Source organism: Hirundo rustica, chromosome 8, assembly GCF_015227805.2.
Source record: "Hirundo rustica isolate bHirRus1 chromosome 8, bHirRus1.pri.v3, whole genome shotgun sequence".
Classification (NCBI taxonomy): domain Eukaryota; kingdom Metazoa; phylum Chordata; class Aves; order Passeriformes; family Hirundinidae; genus Hirundo; species Hirundo rustica.
Window position 1 is genome coordinate 2,213,824 of NC_053457.1, and position 19,517 is coordinate 2,233,340.

Sequence of the window (19,517 nt, forward strand, 5' to 3'; positions counted from 1 at the left end):
AAAGGGCTGACAGCGGGGGGGGATGCGGAGCTCGGGGCGGGCACGAGGTCGGGCATCCATCCCTCCTCCCTGCCCCGCCGCCTTGCTGCGCCTCTCCGGCCGCTGGGAGAGGGGGAGAGTCCTGTGAGGGCAGCTGCGCCGTGTAAGGGCGAGGGGGACGGGGAGCAGCATCACTCCCAGCCCTCTGCTCCGGGAACCCGACCGCCCGGGCCGGGCAGCCGTGTTTGGAACCGCCCAGCATCGCCTCCTCCTGCAAGCCGCTGGAAAGGTTTAGTACATTGGGAAAGGTCGGGGAGCTCCAGGAAAAGTGCTGCTAAGCAAGCTGGGGAGGGGAATGAGAACTGCTTTTCACGGGAGCCGTGCCACAGGCAGTGCCTGAAAACAGCCTTTTCTCTGCGGGAGTTTGAGGAAAGGGAGGGAGAGCATATGGAAAAAACGCCAAACTAGGCAGTTGGGCCAGGCCAGGGAGCAGTGCTTGGTGCTGGGCAGAAAAACCCTCTCTGCTGCCCATGCACGAGAATAATTCTTTTTTTCTTCCTTCCCACCTTTTTTTTTTTTTTTTCTTTTTTTTCTTTTCTTTTGCAGTTTGTCTTTTTTTTCCCTCTGATCCTCATCTGCCTGGTGGCCAGTGCTGGAGCCCGAGAGCTCATGTGTGTGTGATATCTGGAGCTGACCAGGCAGGGATGAACCTCCCCTGGGGAGGATTTCCAGGACAGGAAAATCTCTTTTAACCCACCCAGGTGAAGAATATGGAGTCTGGGTGGGATAGTGATGCTGGGAAGGGGCAATGCTATGAAAGCTCTGCCAGCTGAGCTGGGTGTGAAGAGAGGCTGGATGGAGAACAGGGCACGGCTGAAAAAGCCTGGGAAAACATCGGTGTGATCCCTCCCGATGGGTTTCTATGGAACACTGTCAAGTGAATTTCAAAGACAAACTCTGCAGCCATGAGCAAGGGAGCAAAAGCAGCCTGAAGGGATTGTCCACGCCTCCTGGCTGGCTCTTAAGGAACAGTGTAAGGTCACCACGCTGAACACATGCAGTCAGCAAATGCCAGCAGGAAGGTAGCCGTGGAAACCTTGATTCAGGCTGCCTTTGGTGTGAGACACGCTGCAGCCCTACCTGCTGGCTTTGGTGCTGGGGCAGCACAGAGAAGCCTGTCCACGCACCAAGGGGATCCTTGGGATTGCTGCTCTGTTCCCAAAGCCGAGGGGAAGGGACCGAGCTAGTCAGGGATAAAAAAATACTTTTGGGGTGAAGAGAGGTGAAAACATCACTGTGGACGAGGTGACAAGAGCCCCAGCCCCTGGCACTGCCTGCAGTACACACAGCTCTCACGCGCTGGCCCATTTGTTTTTGCATTTCCCATTTTCCAGGCACAGACCTGGCTCTGACCCATGGAAACAGCACCATCTCCCCAAAGACCCCCAAGCCCTGAGCGGGCTGACACACCCTTAGTGATTCAAACTATGTCGCTGATGTATTTTCTCCACTTTTGGGATGTTCTATGGTGAACGTTTGGCTGCTGCCTCACACGTGCCTGTGTGACTTCGGGATGGTGGCTGCAAGAGCAGCCCCAGAGACCCCAAGAATCCCAAACTCACTGTTTTTTCACCCTGTGATATACTAAACTACTATTTTTACACTCTTGTGGCCTGCAATGCTTCCTGCAGTGCAAGAAGCCTCTCCCATGGACTGAAATCAAATCCAGTGTCTCTCTGAGCTCTGGGCTCTGGGCTGGGGTCCCAGACCCCCCTGCCCAGGTCCCTGACCCTCCAGGGCAACCAAAGGAATGCCCTGGACTCCAACATCTGGCAGCCCCTGCAGCCCCACCTTTCCCCTCCTAAGATCTCAGTTTTAAATTGGCTCAATCCAAATCCAAGTTTACCAGGAGACTGCCCAGCCACAGACCAGCTAGACAGCTCTCCTGCATCTCCACAGGAAAGTCAGCATAATAAAGCTTTACCTCCAGCACAGAGGCTGGAGCACCAAGGGCACTGAAGAGGGTTGGCACAAACAGGATTTCTCCAGCCCTCTTCTCCTCATCCCCATCTGGAGAGATGCCAGACTCTGGCACAGCCTGTCTGGGGCATGGGGGGTACATGTGAGTAAAAAAGTGGGTGCCAAGTGCTCTTGGGAGGAGGATCTGACCCGCTGGGGAAAGGAGAGGACAGTCTCCAGCAGGTGTTAGGTAACAGCTACCACTGCTAGCACTTTGGGAAGCTGGTTTGCATCACCTGTGACACGTCTGAGCTGACAGCAGGTCAGCAAAATGCCTTACATGAGGATTTTTGGCACGAGTAGGGGGAGGGTGTTACTACTCACCCCTGCAAAAGAATAAAGACACTGCTAGTACAGCACTGCAGCTCGATGGGTAGGCAGGAGGAGCCCTCCCAGAGCACAGGACAACTGTCCAATTTCTTCAGGAGAACAATCACAAAAGCCCCAAACGATGGCCAGTGCAACAAACCTGTATTTCTGGGCAACAGAGGAGAACCAAACCTCAGCAGCTTGGGGGGAGGATTTTGAACTTTCCGTAGCACATTGGTATTTATCCCTTCCAGAAAATCTTCATGCAATGTGTGTGTGCTCCCAGGGGCCACGGTACCACACGTAAATAGCGGTAGATTTCTTTGCCAGGTGGTTTTGCACTTCAGTTCAGGGCCATACTTGGCAAGTGTAAACCCCACCTCTGTGCTTTGCCTCCTGGCAAAGCAGATGGACATCCCCTGTGCCACTGAGAACATGGCTGGGAGAACTTCGGATGTCCAAGCATGACAAGAACCCATCAGCTTAACCAGAGCATGGCTGTCTGTCCAGCTTCCACGTGGTAATCACCCGTGCCACTTCTCTGTGTCACCTTGCACCGCAGGGAAGATGAGCACAGAGGACTCTGCCAACGGGACCTCTCCCATCCCGCCTCTCCCTGGGCTTCTGGTTCCCGCCGTGGAGCCGGTCCCAGCCAGTGCCGCACCCCCTGAGGTGACAGACTGGCTGCCCATCACGGTCGGGCTCCTCTGCATCCTCCTGGTCCTGGCCACCCTCCTCATCTTTGTCACCCTCTGCAAGCCAGTGGCGCTGGGCCGGGCCCTCTCCGGCCCCCACGAGCGCCTGCCCCACCACGCCGCGGATGCCAGCGAGCCCCAGCTGAGGCTCTGGAAGCGCCTGGGCTCCCTGAGGAGCTCCATCAGCAGCCTCAGGAGGAGCCAGCTGGTGTCTCACAGCCCGCTCGCCTGTCCCAGAAGCCTCTCCACCGGCCAGGACTGGGACATCATGGAGTCCACCAAAATGTGATCTCGCCTTGCTGCTCTTTCCCAAGATTTTGGCTTCCTTCTCAAGCATCCCTTGGTATCCTGAGCAACCCCGCAGAGACCCTTTGAGCAACTCATTTCCAGGCAGTGGCTCTGTGAGGTGACAGGAGATTTTGCAGTGTCAGGTTCCTAAATGCTTTCTGGGTTATTGCTTCCTGCTGGGGCTGGTGAAGGCATCCAAACCACACCCATGTGCAGCTACTGCTGGGCAGTCCAAAAAAAATCCTGCTGCTTCATTTCTTTTGGAAAACATTGTGCAAGTTGTGCTCCACCTGAACAAACAGCCGGGAAGAGAGCAGGAGCAACCTGGCTACTGGAAGAGGGGCAGCCCAGGGCAAACCTGCTCCATAGAAAGCAATCCTCAGTGGAGATTTCCCCCCGAGCTGTGCTCCGGAGCAGCTGGAGGGAGGCTCGTGCTCCCACGTGCTGCCTGGTCCCTGTCACCCCTTCCATGCAGGCAGCTGTGGGTTGCCGTGGTCAATGCATTCCCATTCCTGCTCTCTGGTTCTGGTCTGCCTGGTTTTGGGAAAAAGGGATGTGGAAACATTCAGAAACTCTCCTGCTGCCCTGGGGATGTGGGGACACGGGGATGCATTTGAAGGGAGAGACCTTCAGTACGCATGGTTCACACTGAAGATGTAAATTAAACTAAAGCTGAACGATGGCTCATTTCTGCTTCTCTTCCATGCTGTTCTGTGGAAAATCAACTTCCCCCAAATACTTCCTGTCTTTTGCCATGGACTTTCCCCCTTTTTTGGGAAGCGGGTTCTAAGAAAAGGCACCTTGACACCAGCCAGACTCAAGTTCCCTGCATTCCCTCCGACTTGCCAAACCAGCTCAAATTTAGGAGTCCTGTGCAGGGACACACCTCCATCCTAGGACGGCAGACTGATGTCTGATCCCAGACACATCAGGTACACCATGCCATGGCAAAGCAGGTGATGAGGAACCACAGGAGCGGACAGGCGGCGGTTCCCAGCAAACCTTTGCTGCAGGAGGCAAAAGGCTCCTTTCTCCTCCACCAGTGACTCATCCTGCCCACCGCAGCCAGGGACAAAGCTGCCCCTTTCCCTGTGCCGGCAGAGGTACTGAGGGCAGGAGGAGCCTTCCCAGGGCCCTCTGCAAAGAGCCTTTGGTGCCCGCTCCAGAAGAGCGCTGGGTTTGAAGGGATGCTGGAAGGCCCCGGAGCCTGTGTGAATGCCCGCATTCATTCGGTGCTCACTGAGCCATTCAGCTCTGCCCACCGCTCCCTCAAACAGGAACAAAAATGAAAGCCGCGTCCAAATGCTTTTCTCCCTCTCCGAGGGTTTTCCCCCCTCCCCGAGCATCTCTTTGCAGGCACTCTTCTCCCTCCCCATGGAGATCTCTGTTTGGGAGGAGGGAGAAAGCAGGGATGTAGCCAAAGCGGCCTCGCAAGCACAGGGCTTGGCTCTTCTCCTCTCACCCCCTGCAGAAATGGGGTGAGTTTCTTAATCTTCCCTTGTTCTTTGCTGCCTTGTCCCTGGCACTCGCAGCCTGGACTAGCAGAGGAGTGGATGAGCAAGAACACATATCATCCTGCCCGGAGGGAACAGACCACCGGCAGGGAGGGAGAATCTCTGCCCTGGGCTTCCAGCAGCTCATGGTCAGGGCACAGTTGGTGGGGGACTCCCACCTCCCACCCCAGGGTGCCAGGGGAGGAGCCACGTGCCTGCACTATGCTGCTGGCAGCCGGGATGTCCTCGGGGACACTGACTTCATAGCTGCTCTGCAGGAAGATGGGTCTGTTGTCGTTGACATCCAGGACGGTCACGTACACGGTGGCAGTCCCGGTGCGCCGGTTCCCGGTGGGGCCGTTGTCTGTAGGGAGAAGAAAGTGAGGGAGGGAGGTTCAGTCACCTCCTCTTTGCACAGGTGGTGCTCAGCCCACGGCTGCTGAAATAACAGGATCGAGATTTCTAAACCAAAACATTTCATCTATTTGCAGCTTTCAAATCTCACACTGAACCATGGGGTTTTTGTTTTGTTTTTTTTTTTTTCCATTCCTATTTTGAAAGAAAAGGGAAAAGCCCAAGCTCTGCCATGGAGCCCAGTGAGGCTAGAAATGCCTCATTTCTATCATTAGGGAGGATTTGCAATCCCATACACCGAGTGAAGGGACTGCTGGAGGCCCGGGTTTTGAGAGGTGAAGACAGCCTGATGAGTTTTCCATAGCCACAGCTCAGCCCACAGTCAAAGAGCACCAGGATGGGTTGATTTCAGTAGACATGGCAGCACAACTCTTGGATTTTCCAGGAAGAACAAGGCACTGGGACGCAGGGGGTTGGGGTTGGATTTTTCAACGTGCCTGTCTTGCAGGGAGCACTAACCCACCCAGCTGGGAGCCTGTGGGATCTGGGAAAACACAGGCAGTGTGACCCCCATCGGAGGAGCACAACAGACCCTCTGTCCCTTGGGATCCAGTCCTGGGTGCCCAGGCGGTGCAGCAACCCTTCTGCAACCCCTGTGGCACCTGCAATGCTGTGCCCCCAACAGTTCTGTCCAGGCCACTTATTTCTCCTTTCAAAAGGGGCATCCAAGTCATCTGTGAACAGGCACATCATTATAAAGCTCTGGGGATGACAGCCAAGCTGAGCTTGGCACACGGACCGTCTGCCTGTGCCAGGTGGCTCAGGGTTAATCAGCAGCCACAGAGCCAAGGGCTGGCACAGCATGGGGGGAACGATGCCGTGGCGTTGGCATTTTTGGGTAGAGGGCCGCCCTGGACAGTGTGGAGCCTCTCAGGAACAGGGAGCCTTCCTCCCCACGTGAAAGGAGAGCCCTGGGGCTGGGCAAACCTGAGAGGAGAATACACCCTCTGCAAAAGTCATGACGGAACCGGGACACATGAATTCATGTGGGCAGTGAAATGGTAGCACCAGGCACAGGCTCCGGTTTGTAGAGCGGAGGTTGCTGCCCCTCTGACGTGCCTGCGAGGGAGCTCGGCATGTGCACGGCCACCAGGTGAGGCTGTGTGGCAGTGGTCCCGTGGGATCCCTGGAAATCCTTACCGATGGCCTCCAGGATCAGGGTGTAGGATGCCACTGTCTCCCTGTCCAGACTCACGACTGTCCTGACCACCCCATCCCTGAAGCCGACGCTGAATTTGCCATCCTGGTTCCCACCTGCAGCAAAGGACAAGTAGAACAGAAACCTGGAATGGTTTGGGTTGGGTGGGGAGGGACCTTAAAGGTCATCTTGCTCCAACACCTCGCCATGGGCAGGGACACCCACTAGACCAGGCTGCTCCTGTCGACCTTTAACACCTCCAGGGATGAAGCATCCACTACTTCCCTGGACAGCCTGTTCCAGCACCTGGCTACCACTTCAGTGAAGAAATTTTTCCCAGTATCTAATCTGAACTTTCCCTGGTGCAACTTGAGGCCATTTCCTTGGATTCTGACCCCGGGCATGGGGTCAGCCCAGCTGTGCGAGGATGGTTTTGTATCATGTCCCCAGCAGAGCACCTTCCCTCTGCCTCACAGCACAGGAAAAACCCAGTGGCCAGAAAAAGCTGAACCATTTCCTGAGTGCTTTGGAAGCAAGCTGGGGTAACTCTGCACGTGAGCCGTGGTACCTGTGGGACAACACACCCTGTTTCACTCGCAGAGAGGCCGGAGGGGCCGTGACATCAAACAGCAGGCTGCTGTTGTGGGAAAAATGACTCTCTGGTGACACTTCTGTTTTTACCCTCCTCCTGAGGGCACAGTATGCAGTTTGCAAGTCAACCGTGGCCAGGGGATTCCCCAGCTCCCGCTGCAGGTGCTGCAGCTGCGGAGCAAGCCGGGCACTGCCTGGGCGGCATCGCCACCCACCCAACCCCGCTGCCCACAGGGCTACGAAAATGGCCCAAAATTCCCTTTATAGCTTCCAACCACAAACACTCACAAAAACCACCCCAGCCCTCGCTCCCAGGCCGTGTTGTGCCCGTCCCAGCGCTTTTCTAGGGAAGCCGGGGGTCAGCAGCGGCCAGCAGGGCCGGGAGCCAAGCGGGGCCGTTCAGCAGAGGGCGATGCCGGACAAGGTTTGGAGGGGCTGGGAAAGGCAGCGCTGAAGCGCAGAACACCCTGGCCGAGCTCGGCCTGCCTGCAGCCGAAGCTCCCGTTCTGCAAGGGGCTCACACCTGTGATGAAGTAGCTGAGCTCAGCGTTCAGCCCGATGTCAGCATCCGTGCAGTTGAGCCGGACCACTTTGAAATCCCGGGCCACGTCCTCGGGCAGGGACACGTTGTAGACGGCGGGGAAGAAGGTGGGGTTCTCGTCGTTCACGTCCAGAACTGAAAAGGGGGAGCGGAGCTGAGCGTGCTGCCAGGGCTGCCCCTCCTGCAGATGCCAGGCTGGTTCTGCTGGGCTCCCTGACCTCCTGCCTGCTGCTCTCAGCATCCCGGGGAACGCTCTGCCCGACCCTCCCTGCCACTTGTGCAGTGCGGCTTCCTGCCGAGTGGCTGTAGGCTGTGTTTGGTTGCCTCTGATACACGCAGATCACCCTCCTCACAGCCAAAAAAACCATTACATCACTGAAACTCAAGTTACTATTTTCACCAAGCCTGTTTTCATCTTCATTCAAAGGAAAATAAGGGGCTTAAATACAAGCTCAGTATTTCCTGGGGCATGTCAGAGAGCTCTGAAGGTACAGGACCAGGAGCTTCTTTTCCAAACTCAGGCCTGAGGACAATCCAGGGTCAGCTTATTTCCAGATAACACTTATCCTTTTTCAGCAGTGGACTTGGAGGAAGCCAGTAAATAGCGAGGCATTAAATTAAAGACAGGCCACGGCAATAAGGCTCCAGCTCTGAACTGGAATTGCGTGGGCTGTCCAGGCACGCAGCTGATGGGAATCACATGCCAAAGCAAAAGAAAAAGCAACACTGGGGATGGGGGAATGGAGGGAAAAAAAAAAAAAAAGAGAGAGAATCTGGTAGCCCTGCCAGAAACGTCATGTTTTCCCCATCTCTGCAGCGCGTTGACAGCAGACACGGAGCCTGCGGGGACAGGAGCCGTCCCTGTGTCCTGTTGTGCACAAAGCCAGACCTGATCCTGTTTTCCGTGTGTCTCCTACAGAAGCTGCTTTTCCTCCAAGGAGGTGTCCTTGTCACCCACCTTTGACAGTGAGGGTGCTGGTGGAGCTCTTGGCGGGCGCGCCGGCGTCGCTGGCCACCACCCGCAGGAGGTACTCGGGGATCCGCTCCCTGTCCAGCACGGCCGTGGAGGTGACCAGCCCGCTGGTGCTGTTGATGAGGAAATCCATGCGGGGCATCCCCACCTGCATGCGGTACGACACCTGCCCGTTGGGGCCCTCGTCCAGGTCGATGGCCACGACCTGGTGGGGAGAGCACCTCGATCATCTCCCAGCCACGGCGGTCGTGGAACAGAAATCCCGAGCGCTTCGGCCCCAAGGATGCAGGGGTGAAACGGCCTTGGAGGATCCTCCCCACCGGAAGCGAGCCCACGGAGTAAAGATGCACAGCCCCTTCTGCATCCCCCCTGTTCCACTGCTAGGGGATGGCAAAGAGAAGGGGATGGAGAGGATGGCGGAGATGGAGAGGATGAGGAGAAGGGAGAGGATGCGCCGCTAGCCCTCTTTGCAGAAGCCACAGCAGCGATGGCAGCAGCTCCCAGCATGAGGAATGTCAGCAGTGGGACACGCTCACCTGGAAGACAGAGGAGCCCACGGGGAGGCCCTCGGCGATCTCAGCAACAAAGGGCAGGTTTTGGAAAGTGGGGTCATTGTCGTTCAGGTCCAGCAGGTTGACAAAAACTGTGGCACTGCTGGTGGCTCTCAGGGGTGGCCTCCCACCTGCGGGGGCCAGGAATGGGGTCTCAAGGTTAACGCTTGAGATGCTTCCACCCTTTTCCCCTAAAAAGGAGCCCTCACCCGCTATCAGACAGCAGTGCAGGATGGGGCGATGGTCCTGATTTGTCACAGATGATCTGCCACGGATGGACTATTAGATGGAATCTTAGAACCGTTTGGATTGGAAAGGACCTTACAGATAATGTAAGATAATCTTACACACTTTCCACTAGGCCAGGTAGCTCCAAGCCCCGTCCAAAGTGGCCTGGGACTCTTCCAGGCTTAGAGCAGTCACAGCTTCTCTGGGCAACCTGTCCCACCCCCCTCTTAGTAAAGCATTTCCTCCCAACATCTAATCTCAATCTCTCCTCTTTTGGTTTAAAACCGTTCCCCTTTGTCCTGAAAAGAAAGAATTGTCTTTGTGCGCCTGCCTTTTTTCCTAAGAAAAGTTTCCCTACTGCAATATTTCCAGAGAAAAACCCATCAGCTCTGTTTCCCTCACCTGGTCAATTGATTTTCTGGGATGCCAATGGAGCAAGGCTGAGGGGAGGGAGAGTTCCTGCCTCTCAGGCTCATTCTCAGGGCTGCTACATGAATGACTGCGCTCACGTTTTGAAGGGTTTCTAGTTTGCCTGAGCAGCAGGTTTAAAGCTACTCCCATTTTTTAACCTCAGAAACACTCCTGCTCGAAACAGGAGAAAAGAAAATGGAAGAGACTTTGTCAAAAAGGCAAAATCGGGCCAGGGAAGGTTCAGCTCATCAGCGACAACAGCCAGTGTGGGATGGAAGCTTACAGTCGGTGACGGACACCACGATCCTGCGCATGAGCTGGGCCTCCTGGGCGTTGGGATTCTCCCGGTCCAGCAGCACGCCCGAGGTGCGGATCTTGCCCGTGGTGCTGTTGAGGCTGTAGAACTTGTTGGGAGGCCGGATGCTGTACACCACCGTGCCGTTCTCCCCCAGGTCCGGGTCAACAGCCACCACCTGCCGGGGGGGAACAGCACAGAATTACGGGAGAGTGCTGGGAATTAACTCCCGGGGGAGTCCCCGCCGAGGTTTGCTGCTGTCGAGCTCGGTTTCCCTGAACCAGCAGCAGCCAGAAGTTCTTCCTCCATCCAGCTCTGTGTTTTCATGACATTTGCAGGGATTTTGCACCCTCGAGACCTCTGCTGCAGTGTTAAATCTCCCCAAAACTGGCCTGTGAGCACAGGAGGTAATGGCACAACAAGACACGAATGTGAAGCAATCAAACTGGATTTTCCTCCTCTTGAATAAAACCAGCTAAAAAACAAGGATCCTTTGGAAAACTGAAGTAAATGGGACAAAGAGGCACGCTGAGGAGCTTGTGCTGCCACATCAGGAATGCTGGGAATAATTTCTTGGTGGAGTTCTCCTCCACGCCAGATATTTCGTGCTTTATTGTTCTCCCTGTGACATTTTTAATTACAGGAGACATTTACATTAAAAAACACCCCGATTTCATTGCCCTCATAACTTCCACAGCTCCCCGCTGCTTGTCCCGCAGCTGAATTTACATCAGATCAGTGACAAAATAATTATTTTCCCAGCAACTAATTGGGTTGTCAAAGGCAAGATGACTTCAAGCTGGCGCTGAGCAGCAGGGCTGAAGGAGAGGAAACCACTGTGCTCTGGCTCGGGCAGCACTGCCAGACCCTTCTTCCCCATTTTTTTTTTTTTTTTTGCAGCCTTCCTCCTTGTATGATTTTGTGGATTCTCTTCACTTTTCCCTCATTTATTTTCCATTTTGTTCCCGTCATTTTTCTCTCGGCGTGATGGAATAGAAGCCTCCCCCTCTCCTTCTCTTTTATTTCGCCAGAGGGACTTGAAAGGCTGTAAATCAAAGTCTTTCTGAGAGGTCCTTGAAGGAGGTCGCAGCTGAGGCTAAGAAAAGGAGGATTTGGGCAAAATCCACACGATTTGGAGAGGAAAAAAAAAATATCGCAGCAGGGAGAAGAAACACAGGGGATGGTCAGCAGCGGGGAGGCTCAGGAGCAAGCTTTCGAACGGAATTCTGCAAGATGGTGCCAGACCGAAGGCGACACGGGTGACGCCACAGCTAGAAGGTGACACCCGTCTGGAGGTGACCCCCTGCTCCAGCCAACCCTTCAGTACCAGCAGCACCTCGCCCCACACGTACCGTGGTGACGTCCGAGTTGGGGGGGGTCATTTCCACCAGGTTAATGAAGTATGGCTCGTCCTTCCAGGTGGGATAGTTGTCATTGATGTCCAGCAGCGTGATATTCACCTGTGGGAGACCAAGGAAGCAAAGCTGCTGTAGGAGGTGCAGGTTCCCGAGGCGTGGAACGTCCCCTGGACGTACCCAACACGCGTTTCAGGCAGTGGCAGAGTCACCATTCCGCAGGGGATTTAAAAGATGTGTAGCTGTGGCACCTGGGGCCATGGGTTAGTGCTGGCCCTGGCAGCCCCGAGGGAATGGCTGGACCTGAGCCTCTCAGAGACCTTTCCTGACCTGAATTTTTCTATGGTTTTGTGATTCTGTGTTCACCCTCGGGAGGGAAAACCTGCAAAAAACCAACGTCCTGCAGCTTCGCAGCCAAGGCTCCTTGGCATAGCCAAACTGGGTTTTGCTCCTGTGTATTTATCACAATTAAGAACAACCACAGGGCACAAGGTGTGTCTACAAGCAGCTCCTTCACTGGAAGGGGGATGAAAATCAGCGGGGGAGGATGCAGTGGGAATGTGTCAGGAAATGAAGGAAAACTCTGAGTGACTGGTAAAAAAACAACAGGAAAAAAAAACAAGGATAAATGAGAAATCAGGAGAGAGTATGGTAAACGGGGTGGGAGGTGCAAAGACAAGAGCAGGGGCGAGGACGGTGCCCTGAAGTGTTACCTGTCTTCATGTCCCGTGTGACAAATGGCATCCCAGTGACAGCAGCGAGCCCGTGGGATGCATCCAGCTGCCTGGGAGTCTCTCACCTCCCCACAGCACCCATTTCTCCCCAGCCTGTGGGGCTCTACGGGTGTCTGAGGGAAAGGGCTGCAGCTCCAGGGGAGCCTCTGGCAGCCACCGTCCCTCAGCAGGTCCTAGAGGAGCTTTTCCTGGGATCTTCCCTGCTCCCACGCCACCGTGTCCCGCTGTCACACCAGGCCGAGCTGCTGGTGCCACCCCGTGGTAGAAGAGGCCAGTCTGGACACACAGTCTCCAGGGAAAAGCCGAGGCACCAGGGTGGTCCCTGGGGAAGGTTGCCGATCCACCCCTACTCTGAGCAGCTCGTGTGCCTTACATCACCCGGGGACCTTGCAAGGGCCCTGAATTTATTCCCGATCAAAAATTATTATTTTGAGTGCCAGGAACATATCCCGGCAGACAAACTTATCCACCTGCCCTAATCTCACTGAGTTTTAATATTCTTTCACTTTTTAGGGACCAGGAGGCACCTTTCTCCCCCTTGCTTTGCCTTTTAACAAGGCTATCAGGAGAACACAATCCCATCTGGAGCCCCAAAGGAGATCTCAGCGTTCCACAGGCCAAGCTGGTGCCCGGCCAAGGCCATCACATGTCTCTGGGAGGTTCCATAGGGAGCTTCCAGTCTGCTACCACAGACCTCCTGACGGCCCTCGGCAGGAGGGACAGTTATTTTAGGACTACTCCTCTGCACAACCACGGACTTTTCTGCATCGCCCTGTGTTGTGTGGGACGTGTCTCCTGCCACCCAACCGAGCATCCCAGGAGCAGGAGCATCCAAATGAATGAAATCTCCAAAGAAATGTGATGCCATGGGCAGTGAGAGAGAGAATCATGGAATAGTTAAGGTTGGAAAAGATCTTTAGGATCATCAAGTCCATCAAGGATGGACCCTTGGCTTTTGATCTCCTGATATTTCCTTTTGGCTTTGCCAACAACAGTCTTCCCTGAGGCCTGAAAAGGGCAATGCAAAACACAAGGCTTCAACCTGCACCTCGACCAGAGCCTTCCCAGGAGCACAGGCATGCCTCACCAGCTGGAAACCCCTGACCCGGGCAGCACGTGAACAGATTAAGGAATAATCACGTGTACCGATAGGCTCTCCAAGTAAGCCCCTTCTGGAGAGGAACAAAGGGAGTGCTCTGCAGGGGAAATGGGACTCATTACCACATCCATGGGCTCTGGAAAGTCAAGTGGCTCCTGTGCCAATGGTTTTCCAGGAAAGCAAGCTGACTTCAAGGTCTACACCACCTGGACAGTCATTTCGGGGGCAGCGGCAGGGTAGCGCAGAGGGAGCAACCACTGCGTGCTCTTCACACAGCGAAAATGAAACACTGCAGCTCTCCACAGTCCCGGCCCCAGGTGGGCACCACTGGCTCAAGGAGATAGGAATTCTCCCCACCCTCACCATAGCAATGCCTGTCTTCTGATGGTGCCCCACGCCTCCATCCACCGCCCGGACAATGAGGATGTACTCGGATTTGGCCTCCCGGTCCAGCAAAGATGTTGTTGTGATTTCTCCTGCAGCCACAGGAAATGACAAGGTTAAAAAAGAAACACTTAAAACCAAGGTTTTCTTTTGGATCCAAATGGATGGGCCGTGGCAGCTCCTTAACTAACAGGAACCCTCACAGCCAAGCCTTTCCTGGGGCGAGGAGCTGAGTTTCCATGGATGCCCCTGCTGAAGCTCTCAGGGGGACTGAGCAAGGGGTGGTGTCTGAAATCTGGTGAACCCCTTAAATTGTGGGACTTCTAAGCAGGCTGACTGGGGGAGAGGAGGGAAGGGCGGGGGCAAAAGAGGGAGCCGAAAGGAAAAGCGCAGAGCACGTCCGGAGGCTCACCTGAGCGAGCATTGATCCGAAAATGCGAGGAGCCTTCCAGGGAGTAGATGATTGACTCCTGCCCGTACTCCCTGGACCGGTCCATGTCTGTGGCATTGAGAAACAGCACTGTGGCCCCTTGGGGGAGGCAGAAATGAGGACAGGGATGAGCCAGAACTGCGCTGCACCCCCACACTGCTCCTGCAGGTCACCCAGCCAAGGGGTCCCTTCTCCTGCACACGCACAGAGCGGCCAAACCCCCAGGCCCCACAGCTATGAGACTCCAGCAGGCTGTTCCCCCCCAAAAGGCATCGCCCATCCCGTTCTGGCTGTAAAATACCCAGGGCCCTCCTGGGAGCCCAGAGAAGGAGCAGGAGTGCGCCCCGTACCTGCCATGATGTCCTCCATGACGGCTATCACGTAGGAGGGCTTGCTGAACGTGGGGGGATTGTCATTTTCATCCTGAAGCAAAGAGAAGGTCGAGAGGCTGGTTGGGAACAAGGCAAAATGGGCAAGTAGCTGCAAAAATCTGGTACGGGGATGCTCCCGGGCAACTGCACCCCAAGGAGTGACCAGGTTACGGTGCCAGCGAGGGGAAGGCGGCCCCGGGGGAGGCACTGGGGGGAGGCACTGGGGGCTGAGCGCAGGGTTTCACTGTGGGGGCAGCTGAGCTGAGCTGAGATGACTGCCAGTGACTCTGCTGAGCCCTGCCCTGGCGATGTTACCGCCTACCCCATCACCTCATCACCCAGCACGGGGCTGAGGAACCACCACCACTGAGAGAGGAGCGTCTCCTGAGCTGCTCCTGACTCTGCCACAAGCCTGGGAAGCCTCAGGCACCACAGGAAGCATCGTACACACACCTGATTGTCCCTCCCTGAGCAGTACAGGGGTGGCTTACTGTTCCAGATTGTCCTGGCCACAAGGTCGTGAGGCAAATCGGACTGGCCAGGGGAGCTGCTGAGCTTTGGATGCCTTCCTTCCAGAGGAGGAATGTTGTGGGTGTTTGCACGGAGGGCAGCCATAGCGCTTTCCGGGGGGGAAGCTGGTTTCCATCCCCACGTGCTCCCTCCAAGCCTGTCTCTGCCAGTGATTATGGCCACCCTGGAGAAACCAGGCAGGAGCAGTCGCCTGCAACACCCCTCAAAACAGATTTTGGACGGGTTTAAAGCTCCTCCAGGGGGCTTTAAACGCTGTTTAAACACGGTTAAGAATCTGCCTTAAATTAAACAACTGCCTATGGAGGGAAGGACGGAGCTGCCAGGACATTAAAACACCGTTATGGACTTCTCTGTTTCCCAGGAGCTGCTCTGGAGACGTTTCCTACCCGGAGACCACTGATGGACCTGCAGGCTGAGCTGCTCCTGCTGCCACTGAACTTGAGATTTGAAGCAATTTCACGTGCCAACGATGCCCATCATGCTGCAATTAAATTGCCAGCCCCTGTTTTAGTTTCTGTAAGCAGGTGGTCTTCAATCAGCCTTTGAGCCACTCAGCTTTCCTGATGCCTCCTCTGAGGGTAATGAGGAACTTGTTGCCTGTCCCGGCGACATCCTCACCATCCCTCTTCCTCCTCCCAGGGATCGGTGGGGCTCACCCAGGGCAAACCCAGGAGGCCTGGGCAGGTTAAAGGCATCGGAGAGGCTGAGCGCGCATCCACAGGCAGCTGGATGGGGCTGAGCTGGGGCTCCAGCTGGGCGGACACGAGCCAGAGCAGATGCTGCGTCGTGTCATTAATGTTCCTGAGATCATCAGGCCGTGCTCAGCAAGGCCACGGCCTGGCAAGCCTGGTCCCAGGGAGGCAGGGTTTGCTTCTGGCTGGCTCTCCATCTGGCCAGAGCTGGCCTGCACCTGCCTAATACTCGAGAAGGACATTTCCCTCCTCAGCCACAGGAGCTCCCCAAGGCACCTGCAGCGATGCCAGACAGAACCCGGCACTCTTCCACTGCCACACAAAATGTTATCCAGCTAAAACCAGCTTCCATGTTCTCCTGACCCTCAGCCTTCCTCCCTACAGCTTCACCCTCAGACAGCCATTGTATCACAGAATCTTCGAACGGACTGTGTTGGAAGGGACTTTGAAGCTCAGACAGTTCCCACCCCCTGCCGTGGGCAGGGACACCTTCCACTATCCCAGGCTGCTCCAAGCCCTGTCCAGCCTGGCCTTGGATGCTTCCAGGGATCCAGGGGCAGCCACAGCTTCTCTGGGAACCCTGTGCCAGGGCCTCACCACCCTCACAGGGAAGAACTTCTTCCCAATATCCAACCTAGACGGCCCCTCTCCTCCAGTTTGGAGCTGCTCCCCCTTGTCCTATCACGGATGTGCTATCCAAGGATGCTGAGAGCGGCAGACACCCACGCTTAGCCCACAGCCCCTCTCCTCCAGGCACAGGCAGGCCGTGAGTCACTGGCTCATGGCTCTGAGCAGGGCGTCAGTGGCAGGGAGTGAGGCAGAAACTTATTAGCGGTGCTATTTCCTGGGATCCTGGCGCGGCGCGCGCTATTAGTTCTGACTCGGCGACTCCCTCTACAAAAGCGTATTGTCCCCTAATGGGAAATCTACAAGGCGAGTTTGACTTCTTTATTAAAAACCAACAACCAAAGGATGAAAAAAAATCACCTCCCTCCACACTCGCTCTGGTTCTGCCTTCTCACAGCTCTTGTTCCTCAAGTGCCGTCACAAAACACTTCCCCCTCATTTTCTTCCTAGTTTTTGGCTTTTATTTCTTTTCTTTTTCCAGCTGAGAGAAATTCCCTTTGGTTGTGAGTGGGAAAAGTGACAGCTATTTAAACCCTGCCAGCATACAGCTCCAACCCGGGGAGATGACCCACTAAAGTGTGGTCTTGAAAAAGAGGTGTTTATGCTGCCGAAAGCGCGGTGCGGGAAGGATGTATTTAACCACCACTAACTCCCTGGGCACTGCCTTGCTCCCCCTCTCTCGAGCACGGTGAGGGATCTGAAGGAGAGACAGGCTCATGGGACTTCACTCCCGTCTTACAGCATCGTTGGCCTTATCTCCTTCACCTTCCCAGACTGACGCTGCTGCCAGCCTGGCAGAGATCCCACAGCTGCGAGACTGACACGTTATCAACCAAACTGTCTCCATCACTGACACCTCCCTGCAGACATCCTCAAACCACAACGTGCCTCAAAGTGACACGCTGATCTGATCTTCCCGAGGAACGCTGTGAAGTTTTGCATTTCCCAGCAGAAACCCCTCCTCCAGAGGGATTTCCACACCGGTCCTGCTCTGCTCCTCACCCTGTGAGGGATGAGGACACGTATGACACATACACGAGACACGTGCAATAGGAATCCACCCACACACATCCACGGGGTGGGACAGTCTTGCTGGGTCACTGATGAATTAACGGCACTGCTATGGAGCAACTGCAGGGAAAGCAAAGAGGAATGCCAGGCGGTGTACTTACAAACACCTCGATGGTGACCGGGACGGTGCTGTTGAGCGGCGGGTTGCCGGCGTCCTTGGCCATCACCGTCAGGTAGATGACCCCGTTGGCCACCTGCTCGTAGTCCAGGGGGTGGTTGACGCTGATCACTGGAAGGGAGCACAGCGGGGGTCAGGGGAGCAGACGTGGGCACGTCCAGGGGAGGCCTGTGGCGCCAGGACCAGCACCTACCTCCGTACCCTTCTGACACCGTGATGTCGAAGTAGTCGCGGAAGGCTGACGCCTGCACGATGCTGTAGGAGATCTGGTTGTTTGGAGGGGAGTCCTCATCAGACGCCTAGGGTGTGAGCAGAAGGAATACATGGCATGGGAGATGTGCCAGGGAGAGCTGAGGGGATGGGAGGTGCAGGCTGGGCCCAAGGAGACCGGAAAAGGGATGGAGGGAGCTGTGCCCAGCAGAGGCCCGCAGGAGATCTGCAAACCAGCCTCCTCTCGCCTGCTCCTCTCGTGCAAGAAGGAAACCGGTCATTGGGACCTGCTTGGGAAGAGTTTGTTAAACCCATCACAAACACTGATCATTTTAAACTGACAGAGGGAGGTTTAGGTTAGGTATTAGGAAGAAATCCTTCCCTCTGAGGGTGGGGAGGCCTTGGCACATGTTGCCTAGAAAAGCTGTGGCTGCCCCATCCCTGGAAGTGTTCAAGACCAGGCTGAACGGGGCTTGGAGCAACGTGGGATAGTGGGAGATGTTCCTGGACACGGCAGGGCGTTAGAACCGTCTGAGCTCTAAGGTCCCTTGCAATCCAAACCATCCTGCGGTTCTTATCCCACTCCTGTCTCCCTGCTGCACATCCCAAGCGGCGGAGCCCCTGCAGCGCCTCACCCGGAGCCGGACCACCTGGGTGACGGAGGGCTCGTTCTCCCGCAGGGCCCCCAGGTAGGCTTCCTTCTGGAAGGTGGGGACGTTGTCGTTGACGTCAAGGACGTTGATCCTGACGCGCCCCGCCGTCTCCTCCCCGCCGCCATCCCGGGCGATGACGGTCAGCGTGTAGCGCTGCGTGGTCTCGAAGTCCAGCCGAGCGGTCAGGATGATCACACCTGTGTCCTTGTCCAGGGAGAAACTGAGGGGACAGCAAAGGAAGGAGAAAAAGCCTCGCTGACCACACACTGGAGACGGAGAGGCAACGGCCTGACAGTGTGAAGTTCACGACTTTTTTCTGCGGGATATTAGGTGACAGAGCACCTTCAAGAGCTCTGCATAGCGGAGCAGTGAGAAACCCTCAGCGCTGCTCCACAGGCAGAGAAAATGGGGGCAGAGGCCCCCAGATCTGTTCTGCTGGGCAGTCCATGCCTGCTCCCCAACCTTCCACCACAGGTGTTGCTCCAGGGCTGAAAACTCACTACAAAACCATTTACTGGCCTCAAGCAATGCCGGTGCCTGGAGGTCCCAACTTAGCAAAGCAATTAAAAGTGCTGAGCATCAGGCGTGCGCTGAACCCACGGCTGTGGGAGACAGCAAAGGCAGGGGATCCTAGGGGATCTCACAGGCAGGACATAACCTGCCTTTAATCGCCCTGAGACTGCCTAGTGAGCCTAGAAGAGGACTCTGGAGGATCGAACTCCTGCCAGTCAGGCACCTTACCGGTCAGGGTCGTCGCTGAAGAAATAACTGACTTTCCCATACGTGCCCACATCATTGTCAGTTGCCTGGAAAACATAAAATTTAGTTAATAAACAAAGGTATTTATGGAAACGTTGCATTGAACACACCACTGCAGACCTGGTGTGCTGCCCTTTATCCCTCAAGAGCGGCAGGACAGGGGCTGTTTGCACTGCCCTGCTCATCCCTGACTCCCAGCCTGCTCTAGCTAACAGCCCTCCAAGAACATCCCTCAGCACCGCCCCTGAAACCCTTAGCAGTGGGAAACGTTACACCTACTGGCTTTCCCTGACACACCAAGCTAACCTGGGGAGCACGCCTGAAATAAAAGTCTCCGTGGGTAATTCCTGAGGGACACCCTTCCTGTCCCCGTGAAGGCAGAAAGCTGGGACTCCTCAGCCACAGCTCGTATCCTTCCCTGTGCATTCCAGAGCTGTGTGGGGTTTGCACGGCCTAGTTTTTGGTAGCAGGGGGCCACAGAGGTGGCTTCTGTGAGAAGCTGCTGGGAGCTTCCACCGTGTCCAGCAGAGCCAGTCCCTGATGGCTCTGAAGATGGAC

The 19,517-nt window shown here is 55.6% G+C and overlaps 2 protein-coding genes across 2 annotated transcripts in view; one reads left to right on the forward strand and one right to left on the reverse strand.

Moving 5' to 3' along the window:
* CDH23 (cadherin related 23) overlaps positions 1 to 19,517 on the reverse strand; it is a 183,007-nt gene that overhangs the window by 41,557 nt on the left and 121,933 nt on the right. The window contains exons 14-27 of the mRNA XM_058421437.1: positions 18,942 to 19,006; positions 18,183 to 18,420; positions 17,531 to 17,636; positions 17,321 to 17,448; positions 14,278 to 14,350; positions 13,910 to 14,026; positions 13,477 to 13,589; positions 11,278 to 11,385; positions 9,914 to 10,103; positions 8,977 to 9,122; positions 8,426 to 8,645; positions 7,450 to 7,602; positions 6,338 to 6,451; positions 4,999 to 5,147 (exon numbers count right to left, since the gene is read on the reverse strand). Of these exons, the coding sequence (XP_058277420.1) occupies positions 4,999 to 5,147; positions 6,338 to 6,451; positions 7,450 to 7,602; positions 8,426 to 8,645; positions 8,977 to 9,122; positions 9,914 to 10,103; positions 11,278 to 11,385; positions 13,477 to 13,589; positions 13,910 to 14,026; positions 14,278 to 14,350; positions 17,321 to 17,448; positions 17,531 to 17,636; positions 18,183 to 18,420; positions 18,942 to 19,006 (1,920 nt within the window). The remainder of the gene's footprint in view (positions 1 to 4,998; positions 5,148 to 6,337; positions 6,452 to 7,449; positions 7,603 to 8,425; positions 8,646 to 8,976; positions 9,123 to 9,913; positions 10,104 to 11,277; positions 11,386 to 13,476; positions 13,590 to 13,909; positions 14,027 to 14,277; positions 14,351 to 17,320; positions 17,449 to 17,530; positions 17,637 to 18,182; positions 18,421 to 18,941; positions 19,007 to 19,517) is intronic.
* Positions 688 to 3,835, forward strand: C8H10orf105 (chromosome 8 C10orf105 homolog). Its single transcript, XM_040070572.2, has 2 exons — positions 688 to 740; positions 2,870 to 3,835. Exon 2 carries the CDS (start codon positions 2,875 to 2,877, stop codon positions 3,289 to 3,291), a length of 417 nt encoding a protein of 138 aa, XP_039926506.1. The 5' UTR covers positions 688 to 740; positions 2,870 to 2,874; the 3' UTR covers positions 3,292 to 3,835.

Coding starts and splice junctions, on each gene's coding strand:
- C8H10orf105 (XM_040070572.2), top strand. CDS start 2,875: ATGAGCACAGAGGACTCTGCCAACGGGACCTCTCCCATCCCGCCTCTC.